General features: G+C 48.3%; 1 protein-coding gene across 2 annotated transcripts in view; it reads left to right on the forward strand.

The window, feature by feature from the left end:
• The first annotated feature begins 1,870 nt into the window (after positions 1-1,870).
• tap1 (transporter 1, ATP-binding cassette, sub-family B (MDR/TAP)) overlaps positions 1,871-25,502 on the forward strand; it is a 30,070-nt gene continuing 6,438 nt past the window's right edge. Inside the window, exons 1-9 of one of the 2 annotated variants that reach the window (XM_072550453.1) lie at positions 1,871-2,072; positions 8,222-8,764; positions 11,493-11,607; positions 13,057-13,187; positions 14,634-14,839; positions 17,323-17,520; positions 18,260-18,388; positions 18,572-18,760; positions 23,727-23,900. In XM_072550453.1, coding sequence (XP_072406554.1) covers positions 8,251-8,764; positions 11,493-11,607; positions 13,057-13,187; positions 14,634-14,839; positions 17,323-17,520; positions 18,260-18,388; positions 18,572-18,760; positions 23,727-23,900 — 1,656 coding nt within the window. In that variant the 5' untranslated portion in view covers positions 1,871-2,072; positions 8,222-8,250. Of the gene's footprint in view, positions 2,073-7,940; positions 8,765-11,492; positions 11,608-13,056; positions 13,188-14,633; positions 14,840-17,322; positions 17,521-18,259; positions 18,389-18,571; positions 18,761-23,726; positions 23,901-25,502 lie in introns of those variants that run through there. The other variant, XM_072550454.1, reaches the window with a different exon arrangement.

A 25,502-nucleotide genomic window follows, 5' to 3' on the forward strand; every position in this document is an offset into this window, starting at 1 on the left:
TTTGATGGCAAGAACAGGAAGGCAGATTACTACCTAAATGGAGTCAAGTTAGGTAAAGGGGCAGTACAACAAGATCTGGGTGTCCTTGGACACCAGTCAATGAAGGCAAGCATGCAGGTACAGCAGGTAGTGAAGAAAGCTAATAGCATTCTGCCTTCATAACAAGAGGGATTGAGTATAGAAGCAAAGAGGTTCTTCTGCAGCTGTACAGGGCCCTGGTGAGACCACATCTGGAGTATTGTGTGCAGTGCTGGTCTCCAAATTTGAGGAAAGACATTCTATCTATTGAGGGAGTGCTGCGTAGGTTCACGAGGTCAATTCCTGGAATGGTGGGACTATCTTACGTTGAAAGACTGGAGCGACTGGGCTTGTATACCCCTTGAGTTTAGAAGACTGAGAGGGGATTAGATTACATTACAGTGTGGAAACAGGTCCTTCGGCCCAACAAGTCCACACCGACCTGCCGAAGCGCAACCCACCCATACCCTTACATTTACATTTACCCCTTACCTAACACTATGGGCAATTTAGTATGGCCAATTCACCTGACCCAGCACATCTTTGGACTGTGGGAGGAAACCGGAGCACCCAGAGGAAACCCACGCAGACACGGGGAGAACGTGCAAACTCCACACAGTCAGTCGCCTGAGGCGGGAATTGAACCCGAGTCTCTGGTGCTGTAAGGCAGCAGTGCTAACCACTGTGCCACCGTGCCGCCCATCTGATTGAGACATATAAGATTATTAAAGGATTGGACACTCTGGAGGCAGGAAGCATGTTTCCACTGATGGGTGAGTCCCGAACCAGAGGACACAGTTTAAAAATAAGGGGTAGGCCATGTAGGACAGAGATGAGGAGAAACTTCTTCACCCAGAGAGTGGGGGGTGTATGGAATGCTCTGCCCCAGAAGGCTGTGGAGGCCAAGTCTCTGGATACTTTCAAGAAAGAGTTGGAAAGAGCTCTTCAGGATAGTGGAATCAAAAGTTATGGGGATAAGGCAGGAACAGGATACTGATTGAGGAAGCTCAGCCATGATCATAATGAATGGTGGTGCTGGCTTAAAGGGCAGAATGGCCTACTCCTGCACCTATTCTCTATGTGAGCAAGGAGATAGCATTGGGAGATGTCCAGAATTTTGTGCCGCCACACCTGGAGTTCTGGTCACCGCACTATAGGAAGGGTGTGTTTACACTGAGGGGGTGCATTGGAGATTCATCAGGATGTTGCATGGGATGGAGTGATTTGGTGATGAAGAGAGGCTGGATAAGTTCGGGTTGTTTTCTTTGGAGCAGAGAAGGCTGAGAGGGGACATCACAATAGACAACAGAGAACAGAGTGGTGCTGGAAAAGCACAGCAGGTCAGGCAGCATCGGAGGAGCAGGAAAAATCGACGTTTCGGGCAAAAGCCCCTTCATCAGGAATGAGTGAATTGAGAGCAAATCTTCCCTTTAGAAGAAGTGTCATTAACGGCGGGGAGGAGGTCAACATTTTAAAATGAAAGGCAGGAGGTTTAGAGTGGATAGGAGGAACACATTTGCACCCAGAGAGTGACAGGGGATCGGGAATGTTCTGTATGGGAGGGCAGCTGTGCCGAGAAACCTCACAACCTTTAGTAAGGTACTGTACTTGGATGAGGTGGTTATGGGCTGAGTGTGGGAAGATGGGGCTGATGTAATACTTAGAAGCAGTGAAGATTCGATGGACCGAAGGACCTCCTCTATGATGTCTGGTTAACCCGTGTGTGAGAGAGAGAGAGAGAGAGAACCACTATTTTAACAGAACACCATCTGTATTTGCCACTTTATGTATTGAACATTGTAGTGACCAGGAAACCAGCTGAACTGAAGTTTCACTTTCACTATCCTAGTTCACAGAGGCGGTACCGAACCCATTGTGAGGGGGAGCTGGGGGAATTCCGGCTGAAAGGTTTACCGAGAGGCCGGTACCTCAAGCCTTTTTTTTGTTGCTGCTTTCCCGAAGACAGTTACAATTCCTGAGCAGCGTCTGTCTGTGTATGTGTGTGTGTGTGTGAGAGAGAGAGAGAGCCGGTCGCTGTCCTCCAGCAGAAACAGGTCAGTCTATTTCCTGGAAACTGTAACGAGTCAGCGTCTAGATTACAGAATTGTTCTCTGTGTTTGTGTCTGAGGAGAAGGGTCTTGGGCTTTCAGGAGCATCTAGACTCTTTTTCAAAATGTTTACAACTCCCTTCCTTCCCCCCCCCCCCCCCCCCCCACCGCTGTAATCTGGCCCCATCATATCAATACAGCCTTTTCTCGTTATACTATCTCACTCCTTGCTGTTTTCTGTTTGCTTCTGCACCCCTTGCAGCAGATTATTTTGAATTCTGCCACCATCACTGTGTTCTCAGCTGAAAACACGCACTTTTTTTTTAAAATGACGCCTTGCTCCTCGGTCATTCATCCAGCCGGCCGTTTCACAGGAGCTGGGATCACTATGATATGGAAAAGTTGACAAATGTGATGTGATGTGAGAATAACCTTTCTCACTCAGCCCCGTGGGTGGGCTGTGAGGCGTCAAAAGGAGGGGGAAGGAAGGCAGGTCCAAGTCAGGCATTCAGGAGGGGGGAATTAGAACCGAAAGAAAAGTCCAATGGGATTGAGTCACACCGCTCCCCAGCAGTGTCGGTGCCAGCACGATGGGGCCGAATGGCCTCATTCAGCGCTGGAAGAGTTCCAGGCATTCTGTGTTGCTAACTGCTAGGAGCCAGTATTGTGTCCAAGCCTGGATTCTCACCACTTAATCCCCAGCGCTGTCTCCTTTCTGTCCCTCAGACAGGGCCCCTTTGATCCCACTCACTTTTGGAACGTTGCTTTCCTGGGACGGTACACAACCCACGGTTCCTGATGAAGAGGTTTTGCCTGAAACATCAATTCTCCTGCTCCTCGGATGCTGCCTGACCTGCTGTGCTTTTCCAGCGCCACACTCTCGACTCTGACCTCCAGCATCTGCAGTCCTCACTTTCCCCATATATATATATATAGCCTGGACCATGTACACATCCTGGGCTAATATATATGATCCAGGACCATCTGCACACCCAGGATTAATATACATAGCCCAGAACCATGAACACACCTAGGGCAAATATATATGATCCAGGACCATGTACACACCCAGGACTAATATACACAGCCCAGGACCATGTACACACCCAGGGCTAATATATATGATTCAAGACCATGTACACATCCAGGGATAAGACACACAAGTCAGGACTATGTACACATCAAGGGATAATCTATACAACCTCGGGCCATGTATACATACAGGAATAATATATATGACCCAGGACTACATACACATCCAGGGGTAATATACATAATTCTGGACCACATACATCTCCAGGGGTAATATCCTTTCCCTGTGTCGATGTATGTATCCAGAGAAAATATACTTGCCCTGGATCCATATATGTATCCAGAGATAACATATTTGTTCTGAAAGCTTGGTACACTTCCAGAGATAATGTACAAACATTAAGCCAGTATGGTATGGATGGTATACATGTTCCAGGGCTGAGTATACATGTGGAGATAAAAATGCAGAGACATTGTCTCAGGACTAGCAATGTAAAGGTCACAGGAGCTGGTGGAACTGAGGCCTGATGAATCCATTTAGAAAGTTATCCAATAGGAAGTTAAGCTCTGTGACCGTGAGCACAAAACTGTCATTGATCATAAAAAAATCTATCCGGCTCACTAATTTCTTTCTGGGAACAGAATCTGTTGTCCTAACCTGGTCTGGCCTACATGTGACTCCAGACCCACAACAATGGGCTTGAGCCTTAATGGCCTAACAAGCTGCTTTGTTCAACAACAATTAGTAGAGTTGACAGAATTTTTTTTTGTCAGAGTTGACATGTCTAATACGAGAGCATGCATTTGAGGTTGGGGGAAAAGTTCAAGGCAGATGTGAAGGGCAAGTTTTTTACACAGACAGTGGTAGGAGTTTGGAACGTACTGCTGGGAGTTGTGTTGGAGGCAGACACAATATAGTCATTTAAGGGACTTTTAGAAAAGCACATGAATAAGCAGGGAATAGAGTTTATTTAACATCATGTTCAACACAACATTGTAGGCCTGTTCCTATGCTGGACTGTTTCATGAAATAGGAGAAAGTGAGGACTGCAGATGCTGGAGATCAGAGCTGAAAATGTGTTGCTGGAAAAGCGCAGCAGGTCAGGCAGCATATCCTGGTATAATGCTTACATCAGTGATAATTGTTATATGCAGATTCTCGAACAGCAATGCTTTTATTTGTAGGTTCTGGGTTTCTGGTTTTCACTTGGCATGGAATCATTATTGTAGAGGGCAGAGCTCCAAGACAAATAGATGGTTCAATTCAACAGGCACTGGCTGTGACTTGCTCGTTGAACAGGAATTGTTGGTGCAGTGTTAAATTTGTAGCCCAGATTAGACTTATAACTCAGGCAAAAAATAATTTTATCTGAAAATGTGTTGCTGGAAAAGCACAGCAGGTCAGGCAGCATCCAAGGAACAGGAGAATCGACGTTTCGGGCATAAGCCCTTCTTCAGGAATGAGGAAACTGTGTCCAGCAGGCTAAGATAAAAGGTAGGGAGGAGTGACTTGGGGGAGGGGCATTGGAAATGTGATAGGTGAAAGGAGGTCAAGATGAGGGGATAGGCTGGAGTGGGTGGGGGCGGAGAGGTCAGGAAGAAGATTGCAGGTTAGGAAGGCGGTGCTGAGTTCGAGGGATTTGACTGAGACAAGGTGGGGGGGGAGGGAAAATGAGGAAATTGGAGAAATCTGAGTTCATCCCTTGTGGTTGGAGGGTTCCTAGGCGGAAGATGAGGCGCTCTTCCTCCAACTGTTGTGTTGCTATGGTCTGGCGATGGAGGAGGCCAAGGACCTGCATGTCTTTGGTGGAGTGGGAGGGGGAGTTGAAGTGTTGAGCTATGGGGTGGTTGGGTTGGTTTGTCCAGGTGTCCCAGAGGTGTTCTCTGAAACGTTCCGCAAGTAGGCGGCCTGTCTCCCCAATATAGAGGAGACCACATCGGGTGCAGTGGATGCAATAAATGATGTGAGTGGAGGTGCAGGTGAATTTGTGACGGATATGGAAGGATCCCTTGGGGCCTTGGAGGGAGGTAAGGGGGGAGGTGTGGGCACAAGTTTTGCATTTCTTGCAGTTGCAGGGGAAGGTGCCAGGAGTGGAGGTTGGATTGGTGGGGGGTGTGGACCTGACGAGGGAGTCACGGAGGGAGTGGTCTTTTCAGAACGCTGATAGGGGAGGGGAGGGAAATATATCCCTGGTGGTGGGGTCCGTTTGGAGGTGGCGGAAATGACGGTGGATGATATGCTGTATATGGAGGTTGGTGGGGTGGTAGGTGAGGACTCGTGGGGTTCTGTCCTGGTTTTGGTTGGAGGGGCAGGACTCAAGGGCGGAGGAGTGGGAGGTGGAGGAGATGTGGTGGAAGGCATCATCGATCACGTCTGGGGGGAAATTGCGGTCTTTGAAGAAGGAGGCCATCTGAGTTGTATGGTATTGGAACTGGTCCTCCTGGGAGCAGATGCGGCAGAGACGAAGGAATTGGAAATATGGGATGGCGTTTTTACAGGGGGCAGGGTGGGAGGAGGTGTAGGTCGGTCGGTTCTGCCGACTTGTGGAACCTTTCAGAGAACACCTCTGGGACACCCGGATCAACCAAACCAACCACCCCATAGCTCAACACTTCAACTCCCCCTCCCACTCCACCAAGGACATGCAGGTCCTTGGACTCCTCCATCGCCAGACCATAGCAACACAACAGTTGGAGGAAGAGCGCCTCATCTTCCGCCTAGGAACCCTCCAACCACAAGGGATGAACTCAGATTTCTCCAGTTTCCTCATTTCCCCTCCCCCCCCCCTTGTCTCAGTCAAATCCCTCGAACTCAGCACCGCCTTCCTAACCTGCAATCTTCTTCCTGACCTCTCCGCCCCCACCCCACTCCGGCCTATCACCCTCACCTTGACCTCCTTCCACCTATCGCATTTCCAACGCCCCTCCCCCAAGTCCCTCCTCCCTACCTTTTGTCTTAGCCTGCTGGACACACCTTCCTCATTCCAGAACCGGAAACGTCGATTCTCCTGTTCCTTGGATGCTGCCTGACCTGCTGCGCTTTTCCAGCAACACATTTTCAGCTCTGATCTCCAGCATCTGCAGTCCTCACTTTCTCCCCTAAAAAATAATTTTAACCCAGGTTAAAGTCTGTGCTGTTATACTTATTCAGTCCACTCCTCAATCAACTGGACATGGATAGGTTAGGTGAACGGGGCTTAATGTAGATTTGTGGGAGGTTATCCATTTTGGCCAGTGGAATAGAAAGGCGATTTATTATCTAAATGGAGAGAAACTGCTTCAGTGCAGAGGAAGCTGGGTGTTCTTGTGCATGAATCACAGAAAATTGGTATACTGAAAGTGAGGAGGGCAAATCGAATTTCGGTATTTATTGCTAAAATGGAATATGAAAGTAGAAAAATCCTGCTGTACCTGCACAAGGCATTAGTGAGACTGTAACTGCATTTGGTTTTCTTAATTGAGGAAGGATGTCGTTTCATTGGAGGCAGGTCAGTGGAAGTTCACTAGATTGATTCCAGAGATGAGGGGTTTGTCTGTGAAGAAAGGTTGAGCAATTTAGTCTGACACTCTCTGGAGTTTCGAGCGATGAGAGGCGATCTAACTGAGGAAAATAAAATGCGAAATGAGATTTGTCAAAATAGACATGGAGAGGATGTTTCCCCTTGGGCCAGTCTCGAGTGAGAGGTTATAGTTTCAGGATAAGGGGCAGCAGGTTTAAAACAGAGACGTAGAGAAATTACTCTTCTCAAAGGATTGTGAATCTGTCAAATTGACTACCCCGGAATGCAGTGAATCCGGGACATGAAGTATACTTATGGGGGAGATAGATAGGTTTTTAATGAGTAACGGCTTGAAGGATTATGGAAAGTGGAGGGGATGGCCTCATGACCTTACTGCTGGATTGTTAATCCAGAGACCCTCTGTAATGTTCTGGGGACCTGAGTTCAAATCTTGCAATGGTGTATGGTGCAATTTGAATTCAGTAAAAATCTGGAATAAGAAGCCAAGCAAATTCATTGCTGATTGACTGGGGTTGGGGGGAGCGGAGGAGGGGGGTGGGGCGCGTTCACTACTGACCTTTTGGGATGGAAACTGCCGTTCTAACTTGGTCTGGCCTACATTTGACTCCAAACCCAGAGCAAATTGGTTAGCCATTAATTACACTCTGAGCAACTAGAGGTGGGTACGAAACACTGGCTTAGCCAGAGATGCCTTCATCCTGAGAATAAGATACAACAAACTCGGCAGGAAAGTGGAGTTGAGGCTGAGAGGAGATCAGCCATGACTGGATGAAATGTGGAGCAGGCTGAAGGGGGCTGAATGGCCTCCTCCTTATTCCTAATTCTTATATTCAGTAACAGGATATAACCTGGTTTAATCACTCAGTTACAGTATTTAACCTGGTTTAAGATCTCAGTAACAGGGTGTAATCAGTTTAACAATCAGTAATAGTATTTAACCTGGTTTATTCACTCAGTAATAGAACTTAACCTGGTTTAAGATCTCAGTAACAGGATGTAACCAGTTTAAACACTCAGCAACATCAATTAATCTGGCATAATCACTCAGTGACAATATTTTACCCGGGTTAATCTCACAGTGAAGGAATATAACCCTGCTTAATCTCTCAGTAACAGTATTAAACCTGGTTTCAGCACTCAGTAATGGTATTTAACCTAGCTTATTCTCATAGTGGTGGTATTTAACCTGTTTTAAGCATTCAGTAATGGTATTTACTCAGTAATAGGACTTAACCGGGTTTAAGATGTCAGTAATAGTATTTAGAGTCGAAAAGTGTGACGCTAATTTCAGTGCCATAGTTTTCGACTCTGACTCTGCAGCATCTGCAGTCCTCACTTTCTCCCAGTGACAGTGCTTAGCTGAGTTTAAACTCCCTGTAACAGTGTTTAGCCGAGTTTAAACTCTCAGTAACAGTATTTAGCCTAGTTTAATCTCTCAGTAATAGTGTTTAGCCGAGTTTAAACTCTCAGTAACAGCCTTTACCCTGGTTTAAACTCCCAGTGACAGTGCTTAGCTTGGCTTAAACCCTCAGTAACAGTGTTTCGCCGAGTTTAAACCCTCAGTAACAGTATTTAATGGAGGTTTCTGTCCTGTTTTTACAGACTTTCCGGGCTAATACTGGTGAAGGAAGATGACCCTTTGTGTTCCTTTGCTTTGTGTTCCGCTGCTGGATGTCATTGCTACCTGGACTCTCAACCTGGCTCTGTGTCGCTGGGGCCTGGCTGAGCCAGTGCTGGCTCTCTGGCTGCTCTCGCTGCTGCGTGTGGGTCTGCTGGCTGCCTTGCTGCAGGTCTGCTCGCTTTCCCGGTCCGAGCTGCCGGCCTGGCTGCAGCCCCAGGAGCTCTCCTGGATGCTGCTCGTCTCCGGCCTGCTCACTCCGGCCTACGTCAGCCTGACAGCCACTGCCGGCCTCCCCTCCGCCGAGATGCTGTACGGGCTGCACAACTGGAGCACCCTGTCCCTCAACTATGCCAGCACGGGACTGGTCTTCTTCCTGCGCTGGCACATCCTGCCCCCCAGCTCCGAAGGGCAGCCCGTGGGCGAGGCAGGCTCCAAGGCCACCCTGTCCCGACTGCTGGCTTATATGAAGCCCAACATCGGCCACTTCCTTCTAGTGGCTCTGTTCCTGGTCCTGTCTTCACTGGGTAAGATGGACACTGGCATCGCTGACCAGGTTTGGTGGGGGGGTGGGTTGGTGGGCACGGTGCTGTATTGGCTATCTGCAGGCAGTTACCTGGGGGCCAGGAGTCCAGAGATGGACAGGGCTGGTGAGGAGGGAGCAGGGTTAGGAGGTTCGGTATCATTCCTGATGAAGGGCTTTTGCCCGAAACGTCGATTTCGCTGCTCCTTGGATGCTGCCTGAACTGCTGTGCTCTTCCAGCACCACTAATCCAGAAACTGGTTTCCAGCATCTGCAGTCATTGTTTTTACCTGGTTCGGTATCATTGGTAGGGTGAAGAATGGGTCAAGTGTGCCAATGGGGAGGGGAATGGGAGTCGGGTAGTGCCATAAGGATCGAGGTGGGCAGGTCAATCGACAGGCTAGAAGAATAGGTTTGCCAACCATTCGAAGATGGCACTGCCATCGACTCCCATCCCTCAGGTAGTTTGCATGCTCAGTCTTAAATTCATCAAACATCCTCAGAAACCACCTTCCAAACCCACCACCACTGCCAGCGAAAAGGACAAGGTCATCGGATCCATGGGAACGCCACTGGTTCCCTTCCAAGCCACTCACCATCCTGGCTTGGAAATATATTGCCATTCCTTCAGTGTTGCTGGGTCAAAGTGCCCTCAGGGCTTTGTGGGTCTACCAACAGCAGTTCAAGAAGGCATCTCACCCCCACCTTCTCAAGGGGCAACTAGGGACGGGCAATAAATACTGGCCCAGCCCATGAGAAGATAATAAGAATAAACTAACAATTGACCCTGAGATGACCTTCTGACCATTATCTCCATGCTGTTATTATGACTGCAGATTTCCATGTTTATAATCAAAAATTGTGTAGAAACAAAGAAAATATTTCCAGGAGTATGCCATTCAGCCCTTCAAGCCCACCTCCCTGTTCAGTATTATCATGGCTGAGCATCCAACTCAGTACCTTGTTCCACTTTCTCCCCAATACCATTTGATCCCTTTGGTCCTAAGAACTATATCCAACTCCATCTTGAAAACATACAATGTTTTGGCTGTGACTACTTTCTGTGGCAGAGAATTCCCCAGGCTCCCCACTCTCTGAGTGAAAACACTTCTCTTCATCTCAGTCCTAAATGGCTGACCCTGTGTCCTGATACTGTGACCCCGATTCTAGATTCTCTGGTCAATGGGAACATGCTTCCTGAGTTTACTCTACAGCATTCGAATTTCCTCGTCATTCTTCGAAACTCAGGTGAATCTACTTCTAACTGATCTCATCTGTCTTCGTAACATCAGTCCTGCCATCCCAGGAATCGGTTTGGGAAATGTTCGCTGCACTCCCTCCCTTTCCACAACATCCTTCCTCAGATAAGGAGACTCGGAACTACACACAATACCCCAGGTGTGATCTTACCAAGACCCTGTAGAATTGCGTAAGATGTCCCTGTTCTCATACTTGAATCCTCTTGCTATAAAGGCCAACGTATCATTTGCGTTCTTCACAGCCTGTTCTACCAATACGCTGACGTTCAGTGACTGGTGTACAAGAACACCCAGATCTAGACTCGCAAATGTTGCCATTGCTGAAACTCCATTAGCTGTTGAGAGCCTCAAACCTGCCCTCATTCCCTTCAGTCTCGACTATTCCAACGCACTCCCATTTGGTCTCCCGCGTTTTACCCTTCCTGAATATCCAAAATTCTGCTGGCCACGTCTTAGCCCACACTGAGTCATCTCCCCTTTCACCCCCTGTATATGTAGATTTGTACTTTCGATCATGGGCTGGTTATGCTTTGATTTTAAAGTTTTCCCTCTTGTTTCCCAACCCCACTGTCCCCTCAGCCCTCCCGATCTCTCTTATCCACTGGAGTCTGATTCCCATTTCCCCAGCCCGGAATCACAGTGCTCCTCCAGTTCTGGCCTCTTGATCCACCCCTGGGGGCAGTGCCTTCTGCTGCCGAGATCCCAAGCTCTGGAATTCCCTCCTGAAATCTGTCTGTCGGAATATGAAGGGACTGACAAGGGACTGCTTGGTTATCGGGTTTAGACTGGCATGTGAACCAGAGGCTGACATGTTGGAATGATGAGAGTCTAATGATCAGTCGCTTGTCGTTAACTGTGTGGTTTGGGCACTTAAAACCGTAAAACACATGACAGGTTATACATCAGCCATTGCATCAAAGCAGCAGGTTTCTGTGCGTGTGCACGTGTTTGTGCGCATGCGTGTGTGAGTCTCTGTGTGTGTTTGCGTGTGTGTGAGAGTCTGTGCGTGTGTCTGTGTGTGTGAGTCTGTGTATGTGCAGATGTGTGGGTGTGCGCGCGTGTCTGTGTGTGTACACGTGTGTGGGTGTGTATGTCTGTGTGTGTGTGTGTGTGTGTTTGAGTCTGTGTGCGCGTGCGTGTGTGCCTGAGTGTGTGTGAACACACAACTTACAGACTGACTTTCAGGGCGGAGTCACAACATTATGTACATATGACACGAAGAAAGTGAATTCCCTTAGATGTGTGTAGCAGACATTGTGGTAACATTCACTATGATCTTGTTGAATGGATCCTAATCTGCACGTACTGAACTGACATGATAAAAAGTGCAATGTTTCAAGTTAGAGTCCCTGGTCTGGGGTTGGGAGTGAGTTTGGGTGGGAAGGTCAGAGATGGATGGTTTCTCAGGCTGGTGAAGGGGATTGGAAACGGTCCTGCTTATTATTGGTCAGACTTGGCTTCCTGTGTTCCCAGGGGAGATGGCGATACCCTATTATACTGGCCGGATGACCGACTGGGTGATGAACGAGGACGACCCATCAGCGTTCACCAACTCTATCATTGCAATGTCCCTGATCACCAGTGCAAGGTAATCAGATTCACCATGCACTCAATGCTGGCTCACTGGGATTACTCCACGTTACTCATCCCCACTTGGAGTGCTGTATCGCTGGTGATTCCTGTTTGTCAAGCAGTGCGCAATATGTGAATCTCCTGGGATGTGCGTTCCAAGTGCTGTCTAACTGCAGAGATCCCAGTTTCCCAGTCTCTCCCACAATGCTGTCTAATCGCAGTGATCCCAGTCTCTCCCACAGTGCTGTCTAACTGCAGTGATCCCTGTCTCTCCCACAGTGCTGCCTAACTGCAGTGATCCCTGTGTCTCCCACAGCACTGTCTAACTGCAGTGATCCCAGTCTCTCCCACAGCGCTGTCTAACCGCAGTGATCCCAGTCTCTCCCACAATGCTGTCTAACTGCAGTGATCCCTGTGTCTCCCACAGCGCTGTCTAACCGCAGTGATCCCAGTCTCTCCCACAATGCTGTCTAACCGCAGTGATCCCAGTCTCTCCCACAATGCTGTCTAACTGCAGTGATCCCTGTGTCTCCCACAGTGCTGCCTAACTGCAGTGATCCCTGTGTCTCCCACAGCGCTGCCTAACTGCAGTGATCCCAGTCTCTCCCACAGTGCTGCCTAACTGCAGTGATCCCTGTGTCTCCCACAGCGCTGTCTAACCGCAGTGATCCCAGTCTCTCCCACAATGCTGTCTAACTGCAGTGATCCCTGTCTCTCCCACAGTGCTGCCTAACTGCAGTGATCCCTGTGTCTCCCACAGCGCTGTCTAACCGCAGTGATCCCTGTCTCTCCCACAGTGCTGTCTAGCCACAGTGATGCCTGTTTCCCTGTCTCTCCCACAATGCAGTCTAACCGCAGTGATCCCTGTCTCTCCCACAATGCTGTCTAATCGCAGTAATCCCTGTCTCTCCCACAGCGCTGTCTAACCGCAGTGATCCCTGTCTCTCCCACAGCGCTGTCTAACCGCAGTGATCCCTGTCTCTCCCACAGTGCTGTCTAGCCACAGTGATGCCTGTTTCCCTGTCTCTCCCACAATGCAGTCTAACCGCAGTGATCCCTGTCTCTCCCACAATGCTGTCTAATCGCAGTAATCCCTGTCTCTCCCACAGCGCTGTCTAACCGCAGTGATCCCTGTCTCTCCCACAGCGCTGTCTAACCGCAGTGATCCCTGTCTCTCCCACAATGCTGTCTAGCCACAGTGATGCCTGTTTCCCTATCTCTCCCACAATGCTGTCTAACTGCAGTGATCCCTGTCTCTCCCACAATGCTGTCTAACTGCAGTGATCCCTGTCTCTCCCACAATGCTGTCTAGCCACAGTGACGCCTGTTTCCCTGTCTCTCCCACAGTGCAGTCTAACTGCAGTGATCCCTGTCTCTCCCACATGCAGTCTAACCGCAGTAATCCCTGTCTGTCCCACAATGCTGTCTAACTGCAGTGATGCCTGTTTCCCTGTCTCTCCCACAGTGCTCTGACAGAGTTTATCTGTGACTGTGTCTACAATGTTACAATGACGCGCATCCACACACATATCCAGAGCTCCGTGTTTCGATCAGTGGTCAAGCAGAAGATTTGTTTCTTTGACACTGAGCACACAGGTAAGGGGGCAGGAGCAACAGACACAGAGAGAAGGGGGTCAGTGAGAGGCACAGATAGAGAGGGATGGGGACAGTGAGAGGCACAGAAATAGAGAGAGAGAACGGGATGGAGAGTGAGTGGCACAGGGAGAGCGTGAGAGGGATGGGGAGGGCATGAAAGGCAGAAAGGGAGGAGAGTAAGAGGCACAGAGGTTGGGGGGGGGTGAGAGACACAGAGAAAGAGAAAGTTGGGAGAGTAAGAGGTACAGAGAGAGAGGAGAAAGTGAGTCACAAAGAGAGAGGGAGAATGAGAGACAGAGAGAGAGAGGGAAAAGAATGAGAGGTACAGAGGGAAAGAAAGGGAGAGAGAGAGAGAGAAAGAAAAGGGAGAGTGAGAAACACAGAGAGAAAGAGGGAGGTGAGATTGAGAGGTCCTAGGTAGGGGTGGGGCGTGAGAGAGAGAGAGAGAGGGTGTGGAGAATGAGAGACACTGGGGGGGGGGGGGGGGGAGTGTGAGTCACAGAGAGAGAGCAGGGAGAGTGTGAGTCACAGAGAGAAGCCCCTGTCATCAAAGACGACCCCCACGCTGGTTTTAGTCTCTTCCAAGCTATTGTCAGGCAAAAACATAAATACTTGTACCCACTGATTGAAGTTTCTTCCCTGCTGTTAGACTTTTGAATGGACCTCTCAAATGTCAAATCTAGTGTAGGCCTTACTTCTGTACAGCCGTAACTTTGTATTCCCCACTCTGTTCAATAACCCTCTGATCATTGTGTCATATGATCTGCTCGCAAAACAAAACTTTTCACTGTACCCAGGTACATGTGACAATAACAAATCAAATTAAATCAAAAAAAAGGAGAAAAATAAGCAGTGATTAGAGAGAGACAGAGAGAGAAGGGCTGTGATTAGAGAGAGAGGATAGAGAGGGAGAGAGAAACAAGCTGTGGACAGAGAGGGAGAGGATAGAGAGGGAGAGAGAAACAGGCTGTGGACAGAGAGGGAGAGGATAGAGAGGGAGAGAGAAACAGGCTGTGGACAGAGAGGGAGAGGATAGAGAGGGAGAGAGAAACAGGCTGTGGACAGAGAAAGAGGATAGAGAGGGAGAGAGAAACAGGCTGTGGACAGAGAGGGAGAGGATAGAGAGGGAGACAGAAACAGGCTGTGGACAGAGAAAGAGGATAGAGAGGGAGAGAGAAACAGGCTGTGGACAGAGAGGGAGAGGATAGAGAGGGAGAGAGAAAGAGAGAGAGAGAGAAACAGACTGTGGACAGAGAGAGACTCAGACCTGCAGTGATGTTCAGTACAGAAGTATGCAAGCAGATGATGTGCCCCGAGTCATGGTAATTTGTGCGACAGATGATGAGCTCAGGAACACCACAGACAGTGTTTGACAGAGAACTGGGAACTTTCAGGAATTCCAGAGAGGAAACAGGTTTTGATGCTGTCTCCCTGCTTGTTGCCCAGGTGACATCACATCCCGGATCACCACGGATACGAACACTATAAGCGAGTCACTGACTGAGAAGTTGAGCCTGTTGATGTGGTACCTGATGCGGGCCGTCTTTCTCCTGGCCTTTATGGTCAAGCTGTCCTTTAAACTGACCTTGTTCAGCATCATGGGCATGTTCATTATCAGTATCGTACCGAAGTACACCGGCAAATATTACCAGGTACATTTACTATCTACTCATTCCAGTCAGTCAGGCATACAACACAGGAACAGGCCCATCAGGACCGCACTAGTCAACTGCCTAACTATTGTAATCCCATTTTCTAGCACTTGGCCTTTAGTCCTGTATCCCTAGGAATCACAAGATGCACATTTAAATACTTCAATATTGTGCGGGTTTCTGCCTGGACTAATCACAGAGGCGGTGAGTTCCAGATTCCCACCACTCTCTGGGTGAAAAGGTTTTTCCTCATATTTCAAACTTAAACCTTAAATCTTCCCCTTACCTTAAACCCCTGCTCACTGATCCTTCCATCAGGATAACTCTCTTCCTCAGTCCCCTATCTAAGTCCGTCATGAGTGTATACACCTCAATCCTGTCCCCCCCCCTCGACCTCCTCTGCTCTGAATCAAACAGCCCTGGTGCTTCTAATCTCCCTTCATAACCGAAACTCTCCGGCCCCGGATCTCCTCTGCACCCTCTCCAGTTCAATCACATCCCTTGTATTATGTGGATTCCAGAACTGCACACAATTCGCTTGCTGTGGCCAAACATTGTACACAGTTCCAGCATCATCTCCCTGCTCTTAAAATTTGGTTAATAAATGTAAGTATACCTAGTGTATATTCTTAACTACTTGACTTACCTGCGCTGATACCTCATGTAATGGCTGTCTATACACACCTTCTGATCCTCTGTGCTTCCCAGGTATATTTTCTTACCTTGTTTGACCTGCCCAAGTGCATCACCTGACACTTATCCAGATTGTACTCTATTTGCCAATGATCAGTGCATTTGGCCAGACTGTCTATATCATCCCCTCATCTAAGGATCCCCTCCTATTTTCCACCCCACCAATGTGCATGCCATCCACAAGCTTACGAATCAACCCTCCAACTTTCAAGTTTAAGTCATTCAAGATAAAACCACAAACAGCAAGGGGCCCCTACACTGATCCCTTTGGGAGCCCACTAGATACAGACTTCTAGTCGGAAAAAAAACACCCCTCAGCCATTCACCGTCTGCTTCCTGCCACTGGGTAAACTGTGGAGTCAGTTTGCCAAATTCCCTTTGATCCCATGTGCTTTTACCTTTGCTATCCGTCTCCAAGGCAGGAATTTATCAAAAGCCTTGCTGGTGTGCAAGTAGACAACATCAAAAGCTTTGCCCTCATCTGCCCACCTAGCCAGTGTCTAATATCAGAGTCGAGAGTGTGGTGCTGGAAAATCACAGCAGGTCAGGCAGCACCTGAGGAGCGGGAGAATCGACATTTTGAGCATAAGCCCTTCATCAGGAATGAGGACATGTTGCTGCCTGACCTGCTGTGATTTTCCAGCACCACACTCTTTGACTTTGATCTCCAGCATCTGCATTCCTCACATTCTCCCAGTGTCTAATATCAGACTCAGTCCCAATTAAACACTATGTAAACTTCCTCAGTGTCGAATATCAGACTCATTCCCCATTAAGCACGATATAATCTCCCTCAGTGTCGAATATCAGATTCATTCCCCATTAAGCACTGTATAATCTCCCTCAGTGTCGAATATCAGATTCATTCCCCATTAAGTACTGTATAATCTCCCTCAGTGTCGAATATCAGATTCATTCCCCATTAAGCACTGTATAAACTTCCTCAGTGTCGAATATCAGACTCATTCCCCATTAAGCACTATATAATCTTCCTCAGTGTCGAATATCAGACTCATTCCCCATTAAGCACTGTATAATCTCCCTCAGTGTCTAATACTGGAGTCGTTCTGTGATCACTGAGTCCTTACCACTCCTAACACTTACTGACCCTCTATCTCACACTCACTGACTCTCTCTATTTCTCTCTCTCTCTAACACTCACTGTCTCTCTCTAACACTCACTCTCTCTCTAATACTCACTGACTCGCTCTAACACTCACTCTGTCTCTAACACTCACTAACTCTCTCTAACATTCACTAACTGTCTCTCTCTCTCTTACACTCACTAACTCTCTCTAACACACACTAACTCTTTCTCTCTCTAACACACACTAACTCTCTAACACTCACTAATTCTCAGCCTCTCTCACACTCACTAACTCTCTCTCTCTAACACACAGAAACTCTTTCTCTCTAACACTCACTCGCTCTCTCTCCCTCACATTCACTAACTTTCTCTTGAACACTCACTAATTCTCAGTCTCTCTCACACTCACTCACTGACTGTCTCTCTCTAACATGCACTAATTCTCTGTAACACTCACTAACTCTCTCTTTAACACCCACTGACTCTCTCTCTAACACTCACTAACTCTAACACTCACTAACTCTCTCTCTAACACACACTCTCTCTTTAACACTCACTGACTCTCTAACACTCACTCTCTCCCTCACATTCACTATCTCTCTCTCCTCACATTCACTAACTTTCTCTCTAACAGTCACTAACTGCAACAACTCACTGACACTCTCTCTCCCTCTCTCTCCCCCTCTCTTTGCGGGTGTGCTAGAAATTGGCAGCCGATGTTCAGGAATCCCTGGCCAAGGCGAACGACGTGGCGATGGAAACCTTCTCCTCAATGAAGACTGTGCGGAGCTTTGCCAATGAGGATGGCGAGTCTCGTCGCTATAGTGACCGGCTGGAGGACACGTACCGCCTCAACAAGAAGGAGGCAGCAGCCTACGCTGGCTTCATGTGGACCAACAGCGTAAGGGACCTTTCCTTTCCCAGGGGCAGTCCAGGGGGACCCTCCATTCACTCAGGGTCACAGCTAGGTGTCAACTTCTACAGTGAGACCGGGGCAACTGGATTAACGATTAATGTAGCAGCGATGATGAGGGAAGGGGTAGTGGAAGGGAGAGTGGAGGGGGAGGGGAAGTGAGGAGGAGTGAGAGTGAGGGTGAGGGAGTGAGGGAGGGGTACGGGTTGTGAGGGAATGGTTGGGGTTGTGAGGGAGGGTTAGGGGCTGTGAGGGAGGGGTAGGGGCTGTGAGGGAGGGGTAGGGTTTGGGATGGGTGGGGGTTGTGAGACAGGGGTAGCGTTTGGGATGGGTAGGGGTTGTGAGGGAAGGGGAGGGGTTGTGAGAGAAGGGGAGGGGTTGTGAGGGAGGGGGATGGGTTGTGACGGATGAGTAGGGTTGTGAGGGAGAGGGCAGTGGGATGGGAATGGTGCTATTGTCCAAATCTCTTTGTAAATCTGTTGGTGACTCTCTCTCTTTCTCTCACTCTCTATCACCCCTCTCCCTCCCTCTCTCTTTCTCTCTCTCTCTCTATCTCTCTCTCTCCCCCCCTTCTCTCTCTCTCTCACCTTCTTTCTTACTCGTCCCACTCCCTACTCTTCCTCTTCCCTGCCCCCTCTCTCACTCTCCCTCTCTCTCATACTCTCTCTCTCTCTCTCTCTCTCTCTCTGTGTCTCTCTCTCTCTCGATGGTTTTTCCTACACCTCAGCTGTCAGACCTGGCGTTGAAGGTCACCCTGCTCTACATCGGAGGTTGCCTGGTCTCAGGAGGCAGTGTTTCAAGTGGGACTCTCGTCTCCATCATCTTCTACCAGCTACAGTTCACCACTGCCATCGAGGTGAGTGATGAGGAACATTCAGTGCACACCATTCCCTGTGACCCCCTGCTGACCTCGGTTTCCGTGACACCCCCCCCCCCACTGAGCTCCATTCCCATGACCTCCGCTGACCTTGGTTCTCACGACCTCCCTTGACCTCTGACCTCCCCTGACCTCTGATCCCTCTTGTGCATCTCACCCTAGGTGCTGATCTCTGTCTATCCCAATGTGAAGAAAGCTGTTGGGGCATCGGAGAAGGTGTTTGAGTACATAGACCGCCCGCCTGATCCCTCTACACTGGGCACCTTGGCACCACAGTCACTCCGGGCACACGTCGAGTTCCGGAATGTAACTTTCTCGTACCCGAAACGACCGAACACACCCGTGTTGAAGGTACCGGCACCCTGTTACCTCTCACATCACATGACCTTGTGGGATGGCAAGGTACCAGTCAGTGCCAACTAGAGGGACACTGTGTGAGAGAGAGAGAGATGGAGGGAGAGGGGGAGTGGGGGTGTGTGGGAGAGCCTGGGCAGGGAGAGGAGGGGGAGACAGAGATGGAGGGAGAGAGGAGAGGGAGAGGGGGTAATAAAGGGAGATAGACAGAGGGAGGGGGAGGCAGAGAGCTGGAAGACACAGGAAGGAGAGGAAGAAACAGAGGGGGAAGGAGAGTGATGGAGGGGGGGGGCAAGAGATAGAAACAGAGGGAAAAAGAGAGATATGGAGAGACAGAAAGAGATATGGGATGAGAAAAATGGAGGGGGAGAGAGAGAGAGAAAGAAAGGCAGTGGGCAAGAGAGAAAGACACAAGAAAAGAGGGAGAAACACAGAGGGAGGAAGGGGTGAGAGAAAAATGGAGAGAGATTTGAGAATGAAAGAGATGGAGAGAAAGAGAGACGGGGAGAGAGAAAGGGGAAGAAAGAGAGAGAGAGACAGAGACAGGAAGACGCAGAGACAGAGGGATGTTGAGAGAGAGGGAGAGAGGATGGCACAGAAGAGCTAGAGAGATGAAGGAAGGAGAAGTTAGCTTTGCAGTGTAGATTCCACCGAATATTCCTGGGCTAAAATGCCGCAGAAAGTAAGTCAATAGTAGAAAAGGCCTTGAAGAATGGCACTGTGATAATACTCATGCAGACTGTCAACATGGAGGTGAACTGGGAAAAGCAGGCTAATGGTGGATCTGAAAAAAAGGAATTTGTGAAATATCTATGCGATGGTTGTTTGAGGTAGACTTGATTAGGGAGCTGAAGGTGAAGGAACACCTCTGGTCCATTGACCAAAATGTGATCGAATTGACTCTGCAGTCGATTGAAGCCTGAATCCGATGTAATGGTATTATAATCAAATAAAGGCATGAGGGAGGAGGTGACCAGAATTGGGAGAAAAAGGGGGCCTAGCAGGGATGACAGTGGATTAGCAATGGCTGGAATTCTGGGATGCTCAGCCGAAATTCATCCCAAGGAAGAAGAAACATACTAAGGGGGGGGGGGGGGGGGGGGGTGATAGGGAACCATAGCTGACAAGGGAAATCAGGAACAGTGTCAAAGAAAAAGCATACAATGCAGTGAAGATTACAGGGAGGCCAGAGGTTTCGGAAGCTGTCAAAACCAGCAGATGATAACCAAAAAAAAAATTAAGGACAGACAAGATGAAATATGAGACTAAGCTAGCAAGTAACATGAATTGTAAGCGTTCTTTTTTGATAGCTAAAAGGAAGAGAGAGGCCAGAAAGGACTTTGGACAGCTGGAAAATGAGGCGGATGAAGGAGTAATAGGGAACACAAGAATGGAAGAGGAACTGAATTGATACCTGGCAAAAGTTTTCACGTTGAAAGATACCAATAGTTTCCCACAACTTCAAGAGAGTCAGGGAACAGGGGTGAGTGTAGTGGGTTTCACTGAGGAGAAGGTGCTGGGGAAGCTGAAAGGTGTCAAGGTGGATAAATCACCCAGACCAGATGGATGGGCCAATGGGCGAGTGGCAGATGGAGTTTCATTTCAATAAATGCAAGGTGCTGCACTTTGGAAAGGCAAATCAGAGCAGGACTTATACACTTAATGGTAAGGTCCTGGAGAATGTAGCTGAACAAAGAGACCTTGGAGTACAGATTCATAGTTCCTTGAAAGCAGAGTCGCAGGTACATAGGATAGTGAAGAAGGTATGCTTTCCTTTATTGGTCAGAGAATTAAAGTACAGGAGTTGGGAGGTCACGTTGCGGCTGTACAGGACATTGGTGAGGTCACTTTTGGAATATTCCGTGCAAATCTGGTCTCCTTCCTATCGGAAAGATGTTGTGAAACTTGAAAGGGTTCAGAAAAGATATACAAGGATGTTGCCAGGATTGGAGGATCTGAGCTACAGGGAGAGGCTGAACAGGCTGGGGCTGTTTTCCCTGGAGCACCGGAGGCTGAGGGGTGTCCTTATAGAGGTTTACAAAATCATGAGAAGCATGGATTGGATAAATAGGGAAGGTCTTTTCCCTGGGGTGGGGTGAGAGGAGAAAGATATAAAAGAGACCCAAGGGCAACTTTTTCACGCAGAGGATGGTATGTGTATGGAATACGCTGCCAGAGAAAATGGTGGAGGCTGGTACAATTGCAACATTTAAGAGGCATTTGGATGGATATATGAATAGGAAGGATATAGGCCGGTGCTGGCAGGTGGGACTAGATTGGGTTGAGATATCTGGTTGGCATGGATAGGTTGGACCGAAGGGTCTGTTTCCATGCTGTACATCTCTATGACTGTAAAAGGCATCTGGATGTTATATGAGCAAGGAGGGTTTAGAGGGATATGGGCCGGGTGCTGGCAAATGGGACTAGATTACTTTAGGATATCTGGATCAGTTAGATAGAAGAGTCTGTTTCTGTGCTGTACATCTCTATGACTCCATTTCCATGGCTATACACCAGAGTTCTGAAGGAGATAGCTGAGGAGATGGTGGAGGCATTGGTGGTGATCTTTCAGGAATCACTGGAGTCAGGGAGGGTCCCAGAGGACTGGAATATGGTTAATGTAACACCCCTCTTTAAGATAGGAGGGAGGCAGAAGACAGAAAATTATAGGCCGGTTGGCCAGACTTTGGTCATTGGTCAGATCTTAGAGTGTATTATTAAGGATGAGATTGTGGAGTATTTGGAAGTGCTCGGTAAAATCAGGCCGAGTCAGCACCGGGAGGTCATGTCTAACAAATCTGTTAGAAGTCATTGAGGAGAGGAAGTTAGAACAAGGAGAGCGAGTGGACGTGATCTATTTGGAGTTCTGAAGGCCTTTCACTACAACGATTCATGTTGTATGTTCTTTCTAATGAAGGAACTGAGGGCATTGTTGCGAACATTGATGGCGGGACATGAGGAGGCTGTAGGAGGACTCAGACAAGCTCGCAGGAATGGTAAAGAAGTTGAATAGAGATGAATATAATGTGGCAAAGTGTGAGGTTGTGCCCTTTGGTAGGAAGAGTAGACCATTTTCTAAAACAGGAAAAGGCTTCAAGATTCTGAAATACAAAGTGACTCGGGTGTCCTCGTTCAGGATTGTCTCAAGGTTGACAGGCAGGTTCAGTAGGCAGTTAGGAAATCAAATACAATGTTAGCTTTCATTTCAAGCGAGCTAGAATACCAGAGATGTACAGCTGAGGCTGTATTAGACCATGGTTAGACTGCATGTGGAATATGGTGAGCGGTTTTGGGCCACTACTGGTTGGGCTCCTGGTCCTGCACGAAGTCCAGTGGAAGTTCACAAGAACGATCCTGTGGATGAAGGGCTTGTCATATGAAGAGTGGTTGAGGACTCTGCGTCTGTACTTGATGGCGTTTAGAGGGTAGGGTACTGAAAAACGTGGATACAGTGGATATGGAGAAAATGTTTCCACTAGGACCCAAGGGCACAGTCTCCGAGTGAAGGGGTAGCCCTTCAGAACTGAGATGTGGAGTGTGGGGCATCAGTGGCACCCATTGCCCCAGAGGCCACCTCATTGAGTGTATCCAAAACAGAAATAGATAGGTTCTCACTTAGTAAGGGGACCAAGGGTTACAAGGAGAAAGCAGGTGAATGGTGTTGAGAAATCTCTCAGCCTTGATGGAATGGTGAGGCAGACTCTCAATGGGCCGAATGTCCTGATTCTGCTCCTGTATCCTGCAGATTATGAGAGGCCAGTTGATACAGAGTCGAAAAGGGTGGCGCTAGAAAAGCACAGCAGCCCTTCATCAGGAAGGGCTTATGCCCGAAACGTCGACTCTCCTGCTCCTCGGATGCAGCCTGACCGGCTGTGCTTTTCCAGCACTGCCCTTCTTGACATTGACTCTCCAGCATCTGCAGTCCTCACCAGTTGAGCCAGGCTGGGTTTGACCGTCGAAGCCATGGGGTGATATATTGAAGGGGATGGGCTGTTTCCCTGTAAGGGTCTGTCGTGTGAGCCAGGCTGTCAAGGGTTGAGACAAGGGAGAACGTTTCACACAGAGCAAAACCGGGAATCTCAAACTCTGTCCCAACGACAGGCCGGTGGTTCTGCGAGTGTTGTGGAGAGAATATGGAGATGCAGAGAGTTCTTCAAGAAGGAGGTCTTTTATTTGTAAACAAAAAACCGTTACACTGAGAAAGCAGATTCTCGAATGCCAACGAACCTCAGGGTCCGTGGATTTTTATATCTTTTTTGTCATGTTTCTGTCAGTTTATCAGCATGTCCAACTATATTAATCAAAGTACCTCACTCTAGCTACACAATAAACCAGTGATGTTAGTTCCCATTATCTCTTTAGTTGTACATTCTACTTAATGTTATTCTAATGTCACAGTTAGATATTTAGTGCTAACTCTGCTACAGTGATCTTCAATTCCAGACTAACCTGTCATGGTAGATATCTAGCTATTCCATCTATTACGATAGTCTCCAGCTGACTCTACTAACTATTAATTAGATATTTTAATGTCATGTCCCAAATATTTATGGTCCCAATCTTGTCACGATGATACTTAACTTACTTTATTACTTGTGTTATCTCATCTGGCCATAGTGCCCTCTCAGCCTTAACCTTACTCTGGTAATTGGTGTAAGAATGTTCCCCTAACCTTATCCCATTCCACAGACCACAGATTGCCAGTGGGCTTCATGCTTTCACCCTTCCCATGCTTTCGTGGTCTTTATTTTCCATACGAGTCAGACCTAAGATTGAGAAATAGTGTTTCCCATGAGGGATGAAGGACTATGAGAAAGCAGGGAAGACACATTCAGGTCAGGAATAATTACATTGTGTCAGGGGACACACTCGAGAGTCCATTCCTGGTGTTTCTGGCCACAGAGAGATGGCAAGCTGATTCAAACCGTGAGCAACATCTGACTGAGTCTGCCCCCATTTTCAGAACGTTTCCTTTGAGCTGAAGTGTGGTGAGGTCACGGCCCTGGTGGGACCCTCCGGTGGGGGCAAGACGACGTGTGTGAACCTGCTCGAGAGGTTTTATCAACCTCAGTCCGGACAGATCCTGCTGGATGGCAGACCCATTGAGGAATATGAACATAAATATTACCACAACAAGGTGAGGAGCAGCAGGGAACATACACCCTGATCCTGGGGGAATGGGGAAGGGGGGTGGATGTGCCATATATCATCGAAAGGCAGCGTGATTGTTTCATGTATCCCAAGGAGCAGAGGGAGAGGGTCATATGTCCCTCAGGGGCAGGGAGAGAGTATCATTTAGCAACCCCCCCCCCCCTCACAAGGGGAGTGTGTCGCATACCTTCCTCTAGTGACAGGCAGAGAAAAGGAGAGGTGAGGAGGACTATATACCTCCAGGGGCAGAGAGAAAGGGTCACTTACACCCTCACCCCCAGGAGCACAGGGAAGGTCACATACCCGTAAGGGGCAGTGAGAGGGTCATATATCTCTAGCCAGGGACGGAGACAGAGATTCATATACACGCCCCATCCTGGGAGAACGTGTATGAGAGAGAGAGGATCATATACACCCCTCCTAGGAGTGCAAAATACCCCGGGATAATCAGGGGTTATATTGCAATTCCTGGTAATAGAACCTAGAACATTACAGCGCAGTACAGGCCCTTTGGTCTTCAATGTTGCGCTGACCTGTGGAACCAATCTGAAGCCCATCTATCCTACACTATTCCATTCTCATCCATATGTTTATCCAATGACCATTTAACTGCCATTAAAGTTGTCGAGTCAACTACTGTCTCCACAGGCATTCCAAGCCCCTACTACTGTCTGAGTAAAGAAACTACCCCTGATATCTGTCCTATATCTATCACACCTCAACTAAAAGCTATGTCCCCTCATGCTAGCCATCACCATCCCAGGAAAAACGCTCACACTGTCCACCCTATCTAACCCTCTGATTATCTTCTCTGTCTCAATTAAGTCACCTCTCAACCTTCTTCTCTCCAATAAAAACAGCCTCGAGTCCCTCAGCCTTTCCTCATAAAACCTTCCCTCCATACCAGGCAACATCCTCGTAAATCTCCTCTGAATCCTTTCCAAAGCTTCCACATCCTTCCTAAAATGCGGTGACCAGAACTGTACACAATACTCCAAGTGCGGCCGCACCAGAGTTTTGTACAGCTGCAACATGACCTCATGGCTACGAAACTCAATCCCTCGACCAATAAAAGCTAACACACTGTATGCCTTCTTAACAACCCTGTCAACCTGGGTGGCAACTTTCAGGGATCTATGCACATGGACACCAAGATCTCTCAGCTCATCCATATTACCAAGAATCTTACCATTCATCCAGTACTCCGTATTCCTGTTACTCCTTCCAAATTGAATCACCTCACACTTTTCTGCATTAAACTCCATTTGTCACTTCTCAGCCCAGCCCTGCAGCTTATCTACGTCCCTCTGTAACCTGCAGCATCCATCTGCACTGTCTACAACTCTACTGACCTTGGTGTCATCCACAAATTTACCAACCCCTCCTTCTACGCCCTCATCTAGGTCATTTATAAAAATGACAAGCAAAAGTGGCTCCAAAACCAATCCTTGCAGGACGCCGCTAGTAATTGATTGCCAGGATGAACATTTCCCATCAACCACTACCCTCTGTCTTCTTTCAGCTCACCAACTTCTGATCCAAACTGATAAATCACCCTCAATCCCATGCCTCTGTGCAATAGCCTACC

The sequence above is a fragment of the Chiloscyllium punctatum genome, chromosome 30, assembly GCF_047496795.1.
Source record: "Chiloscyllium punctatum isolate Juve2018m chromosome 30, sChiPun1.3, whole genome shotgun sequence".
In the NCBI taxonomy this organism is placed as follows: domain Eukaryota; kingdom Metazoa; phylum Chordata; class Chondrichthyes; order Orectolobiformes; family Hemiscylliidae; genus Chiloscyllium; species Chiloscyllium punctatum.